At 46.3% G+C, this 6567-nt stretch overlaps 1 protein-coding gene across 1 annotated transcript; it reads left to right on the top strand.

Moving 5' to 3' along the window:
- Window positions 1–242: 242 nt before the first annotated feature.
- Window positions 243–4227, top strand: LOC136511871 (probable serine/threonine-protein kinase PBL23). The gene is made up of 5 exons (XM_066505897.1): window positions 243–1236; window positions 1743–1924; window positions 2039–2228; window positions 2322–2713; window positions 2870–4227. Exons 1-5 carry the CDS (start codon window positions 873–875, stop codon window positions 3290–3292), a joined length of 1551 nt encoding a protein of 516 aa, XP_066361994.1. The 5' UTR covers window positions 243–872; the 3' UTR covers window positions 3293–4227.
- Window positions 4228–6567: the final 2340 nt, after the last annotated feature.

Genomic DNA, 6567 nt, shown 5'->3' with positions numbered 1-6567 from the left:
TGTCACAGCCAGACCCCAGAGTGACAGCAGAGTAGCGACCCCTATAGTAGGCAGCATAAGCCACGGAAGGGGTGCATCGGCTTTCCGCCTCTTGCCAGCACCAAGTAGCAGACATCACACGAGCGATCAAGGCGCGGCAGCACATATGTGCAGTTGTGCACAAGCTGCCAGCGATGTGCTGGATCAAACCACAGGCCTTCAGCATCTTCACCGCCGGGCCCCGGTCACTACTAGGCGCAATCAACTAGAAATCGAGTAGAGACGTAGAGTAATAGTACTAGAGTGCATGGGCATGCCGCATGCATGCTGGTCTGATAATAGAAGTGATATGCGACATTTTACATGCAACAAAATTTCTAGAAATAATGTACCATGAAATGTTGTCACACACAATAGCAATATCTACATGTTGCGTACTCTGAACTAATTTTCTATCCAACCATAGTTGACAATGGTTTCACCCAACGCTTCTTCCTAAGTGAAGCATAACACCCATATGCACCATGCATGATTATAACCCTAAGCAACTGAGCACATTTCTAGCCAATGGGTGAAAACAGACTCCTATTTCTCATGCGAAAGATCAGGGTGTGGTAAGACAATTACTAAACCAACAGCGATTAATAAGAGCAAAAACAAGTGGACTAAAAATAGCTTCTTGGCCAGAGAACGTTCGTCCAAGGAAAATGAGAAGCTGCCACATTCCCAAATTTTTACCATCCACAGAGAAAGGCGCGTGGCAAGAAACCAAGTGCAAGAAAAATTAAAGAGAGAAAGGGAATATTACCTTTGAGACCTCTTGCTGTTCTTCGTTTGCATGCAGGGATCGGCACAAGGGTGCTCGCCCACTCTCGCGTCGATCCGGCAATTCCATGGGGCTGTTGAGCTCCGCTAACAGATGTTGTTGCAAGAACATCCTGAGCTGCAACCAACTCAGATGTGCGTGCTGCTGCTCGTGGATCCGCTCTGTCTGCGGCAGGAGAACGAGCAAGGCCACGCAAGAGGAATCGGACACGAAGAGTAAAAAGAAGAGGAAGTGGGTCCGTGGATTTTGTGGTAGGGCGGTACGAGAAGCAGAGGAACCGTTGACATCGGAGGCAAAAAAGAAGAGGAAGAATACGGCGATGATCCCTGAGCCAGAGAAATGCAAGTGGACAAAGAAGATATGGAGGAAAAAGAAGAGGAAGGATGAACAGAACGGTTTGGCAACCCTTGTCAAGGGAATTTCGCTCTCAAGTAAGAATCCAGCCTTTATTCTCCTGGAATTTTTTGCTCTGCATGCACATATATAAAAGGTATAAGATGATAATAAGCTGATAACTATAGTATTTTCAACCATTTCTTGAAAACAGCAAAGTTACAAAAGACAAATCAGTATTTCCCACCAATTATTGAAACATAAAAGTTGCAGAAGAAAAAAATTAATACATGATAATAGCATTTAAGCATTGGATTGGAATTTTTTGAGAAGTTACAGATATCGTACAACAAAAGTCCCATCATGCATGTCTCAACCATTGCTAAAAAGATTGGAAAAATTGTTCAGAAAAATATATAAATACCAATTAGCATGTCCATGAAAGTCTGTTTGCCCATTGCCTTATTCTTGAACTTAATTTGACCCTGAAATTCGTTATTCCCAGGCTAAAAATTTGTGATTAGTATGATGAAAACAGATCAGCAATGCTACATTCCATGACAAAAGATGTATTTCAGACTCTCAGCAACTTTTTTAAATGCAGACAGTCCCAAGCACAGGGCAGCAGCAGGGGAGATACTACGGATCGGCAATCATAACATTCCTAGTAGGGTGTTTACATTCCGTGAACTGGTCGATGCCACCAACTCTTTCTGCCCAGAAAACTTGCTGGGTGAAGGCGGCTTTGGAAGGGTGTACAAAGGATGCATTCCAGACACTATGGAAGTAAATAAGCATTTCTTCTCCAAATTCACCGTTCTACGTTCCATTAAACTAAGACATGAAGAAACACTTGCTAATATAACATAACTTGATTATGTTAAATATGCCCATGTCTAGGTCATAGCAGTTAAGCAGCTTGACAAAGAAGGGTTGCAAGGAAACCGTGAGTTCCTCGTCGAGGTACTGATGCTTAGCCTACTGCATCATCCAAACCTAGTTACCTTGGTTGGGTACAGCACCGATTGTGACCAGAGGATCCTAGTATATGAGTACATGCCACTCGGTTCATTGCAAGATCACCTCCTCGGTAATACAAACTCTCAATCATATATTTTTTATATAATATAAATGCATGTTCATGAATTGTAATTTGTACCTGTTTGTTCATTGAATTGTATAGATCTCACTCCAAATTCTCAGCCACTATCCTGGCACACACGGATGAAGATTGCAGTTGGTGCAGCTAGAGGCATTGAGTACTTGCATGAGGTAGCCAACCCGCCAGTGATCTACCGTGATCTCAAGGCATCTAACATTCTCTTGGATGGAAGCTTCAATGCAAAGTTATCGGACTTTGGTCTGGCGAAGCTTGGTCCAAGCGGTGACAAAAGCCATGTCAGCACAAGGGTGATGGGCACATATGGCTATTGTGCTCCTGAGTATGCCATGACCGGCAAGCTAACAAAGACATCTGACATCTATAGCTTTGGCGTAGTTCTCTTAGAGCTCATCACTGGGAGGCGAGCAATCGACACCACAAAACCAACTCGCGAGCAGATTCTTGTTCATTGGGTGAGCTTTACACCTAGCTTCACTTGTCCCCAAGAAATATCCAGTGTTGAAACCTCTTTATTAGGAAACATATTCAGACTGTAATCAATTAAAAAAATCAGAAATCCATACAGTTAGAATTGCAATGCTGCTCTACTAAGTGTTGTTTATCTGCAGGCAGCACCATTCTTCAGGGATAAGAGGAAGTTTGTGAAGATGGCCGACCCATTGCTTGACAGGAAGTTTCCTCTGAAAGGTCTATACCAGGCACTTGCAATCTCATCAATGTGCTTACAAGAAGAAGCAAGCAGTCGGCCACTGATCAGTGATGTTGTGACCGCCCTTACATTTCTTGCTGATCCAAACTATGATCCTCCAGATGACATCAAAGATCCTTTGCCCATAACAGTTCCAAACATAGGCACAGAAACTAACCAAATCGAAACTGAAGGAGGTAAAGAACAATTACAGCAAAATGAAGAAGAAAGCCATGAGAGAAAAAATGAAGAAGATAGCCATGAGAGAAAAAATGAAGAAGATAGCCAAGAGAGAAAAAATGAAGAAGATAGCCATGAGAGAAAAAATGAAGAAGATAGCTGAAATGGCTTCGAGAATTAAGAAATGATAAATCAAGCCAGAGTTGTGTAGAGAGGAACCGAATGGAGGGAGTATCTACACGGTACATTTTTTGTTTTAATGTCACATATAGGTAGGATGTAACAACATATTATCTTCTTGAATGAAACAGGTGCACGTGGTTTGGTTAGGTGTAATCAATTTTTCAACATTCTTGAAACTGATGTGTGTCATATATAGGCAGGATGTATCAGCAGCTCATTTTCTTGAATGAAACTAGCGTATGTGATTTGGTTAGGCATAATCAATTTTTCACCATCAGAAGAGATATCCTGGTGCTAGAGTTGATGAGCCTATGCTTCATGGTAGTTCATGGCTATACGCATTTAATGGCTACAACATTTCCTTTCAGTTGTACGGAGATAACCATAGATAGAATTTACGATTTTCGCATCAAAAGGTTGCGTTTGATGAAATATTGTAAGAATCAGTTAGCAAACCATAACATTCACATTTATGCTGAATCGTGCATTTTGCTAATGATAAAATTTTCGTTTCCAATGAAATAGTCCTTGTAATGCCACACTTCTATACCTAATAATGGATCTGAAGCAATAGTAGCTGTAAATTTTAGCCTTCCCAAATTAATAAAAAAATGCTTAAGGAATCCTGAGTGCTATTTATATCTACAAGGCATGAGTCATATAGCTCTTTTTACTTGATCAGAATCAAAATCGCGGAGAACCTGTGACATGAGTTGGAACATATATTACTCCTCTCATTAACATAGGATAAGCATGGAACAACAATACTGCAACTGTTGCACAACTGCTACCATCAACAGGCTAAGCTAAACATTAGCGTTAATTATTTGCTACGAAATCTCGTTAGTTTGAGTGTGACTAACTCCTTGTCAAGTGCAAAAGACACATTTTAAGTAAATTGCTAGCTTATTACAATCTAAACAATATATTAGGATTACTCGAAACCTTACAGGATGTGTAGCAAGGAGAGGCAAGTCCATCATAATGTTATAGTTAACTGAAGTCCTCAGTGAGAGAAAGCAGAGGAGTCAAACGAATGAAGTTTTGTATGCCTAAAAGCCTGTAAGTGAAAAGAAAGGAAACTCAAAAACTTGTAAGCAATACTACCGCTGCAGTGACTACTTCAAAGTTGAAAGAATAGTGATCACCTTTCTTGCCAATGAAGTTTGTAGCTGAAATGGGTTTGCTAAAATCCCGATCGGGTGTTTTTCAGTGATAACCACATAGCCATGATATCCATCAAGAATAATTAACAACATCATCTTGGCTCGATTCAAGAAATTTGTTGAATGTCCTGTTTTAAGGGAACTTTGTTGAACATAAAAAATGCCAGTGAGAACCTTCACCAAAAAGGTTGCTGATTCAACTCCAGAAAATACAGTGAGAAGGTCATTAACAAGACTGTCGGATACAGTGAGAAGGGGTACCCTAAGCAAGAACTAAAAAACGGCTGCTTAGACTTCGTAAAAGTCGAAACCAGCTAAACACCGCTGGCCTCGGCCGATTCTCCGACTCGCCCGAGGCCCCCTCACCGCTGGCCTCGAGCGACCCCCCCACCAAGGGCCTCGGCCGGGCCGCCGACTCTCCGTCTCGCGCGAGGCAGGCTCGGCAGCACTCCGCTGCCTCTTCCTTCACCCGCCCCTCTGACAAAACGTCGTGTCACATTAACTCAGCCAACTGCTGCCCCTGACATCGGCCGCATGCTCGGCACAGTACAGCAGAATGGCCGACGGGACAGGAGGCAGGACTGGGCAGAAGTTACCCGCCACTGTGCTAACCACTAAAGCACATAGTTGACGCCCATGCCTCACTGTGCTACCAACTCCTGCTCCGAGAACAACGCAGCGTGGGGAGCCACGTCGGAGATACTGTGGCCTCGGAATCAGCACCCAGGATCAATAATTCTCCCCAAGGCCTCGGCGGTATGCTTCAGGGGCTCGGCAGCCTGAGGATCCATGTCCGCCGAACCCCCCACGATGGCTCGGCCTCGCCATCTGCAGAGCCACAGCTCCCTACGACGTCATCGCACGATGACCAGCACGTCACCCGCCATATCCTGCATCAAGCTGTACTGAGAGCCCCACGACGCACAAGATCAAGTACGACCGGCGCGTCACTTCTACACGACAAGGACGGGGCCACTCCATCAATCATACCACAACAGTGGCCGGCTACAGGGCTCGGACACGCCGCCCCCGTTTATAGAGCGGGAGATCTCGGCATCCCGACGCCAACTCCGCTTCGTGCGAGGCACCCCAGAGGAGGCCTCGGCAAGGGGCCTAATCTCCGTCTCGCGCGAGGCCTCATTCTCTGTGTCGCTCGGGGCCGGCTTGTCCGTGGTCCGTCGACCCTCCCGACAGCGCGTCACGTCTCATTAATACTTTCAACCACTCCCGCAATCTCCGTTGGACTGCGGCTCAACGTCACAGAATGGCCGATGCGACCCGAAGTCGCATCAGCGCCGTACTGGCTGGGACAGGGCACGGCGGGGGTTACCGGCAACTGTGTCCCAGCACTGTGTCCACGATCAGCACCTGGGACAGAGCGTGACGGGGGTTACCAGCCACTGTGTCCTAACGCTGCACCCGCAACCCGCCGCCCGCTCAAGGCCTCGGCACTGTACACCGGGGCCTCGGCAATCTCGGGGTTCGTGCCCGCCGAGACCTCCACCGCAGTACAAGCCTCGGCACCAACCAGGCCTCGGCCTCGCGCACAATCTGTCCACCAGGGCTTGCACGTTCGCCGTCACATCCGCTCCGAGACATTCCCGGGGCTCCCACAACGCACAGGACCTGATGGGACAACCACGCCGCTCCAATATTCCAAGGACGGATCGCTCCTACGGCCACACCGCCACCAGAACGGGCCACAGGGTTCGGACGTGCCACTTCTATTGACACTACGTCGCATAGTGATACATGTACTACCTTCGTCCTCCCTTCAACTATAAAAGGAGAGGACTTGGGCCTCGTAGGGAGAGGAGAAAAAGGGAGACGAACACACCGATAGAACGACACACTTCTACGCTACTTGAGAACAACGCCTCAAGCAGCCCGCACCACTCTCGCCGAGACCTGGGGCTTGATCCCTCTCTCACCCAGCCTGTAACCCCCTACTACGAGCACTCCGATGCAAAGAACATAAGATCAATCTCTCAGACTGGACGTAGGGCCTCGATTGCCTAAACCAGTATAAACCTTGTGTCTCTTTGCATTACCATCCAGGATTAGGGGCACGCAGCACAAATTCACTCGT

The sequence above is a fragment of the Miscanthus floridulus genome, chromosome 16 (assembly GCF_019320115.1).
Source record: "Miscanthus floridulus cultivar M001 chromosome 16, ASM1932011v1, whole genome shotgun sequence".
NCBI lineage: Eukaryota > Viridiplantae > Streptophyta > Magnoliopsida > Poales > Poaceae > Miscanthus > Miscanthus floridulus.
The sequence above is the reverse complement of the archived record's forward strand: the minus strand, read 5'-3'. Positions and strand labels throughout refer to the sequence as shown.

Bases quoted from the DNA above. Each gene is read 5' to 3' on its own strand.
- LOC136511871 (XM_066505897.1), top strand. From the start codon at position 873: ATGGGGCTGTTGAGCTCCGCTAACAGATGTTGTTGCAAGAACATCCTG. The intron at 1,925-2,038 runs GTAAATAAGCAT...GCCCATGTCTAG, and splicing joins GCATTCCAGACACTATGGAA to GTCATAGCAGTTAAGCAGCT. The intron at 2,714-2,869 runs GTGAGCTTTACA...GTTTATCTGCAG, and splicing joins AGCAGATTCTTGTTCATTGG to GCAGCACCATTCTTCAGGGA.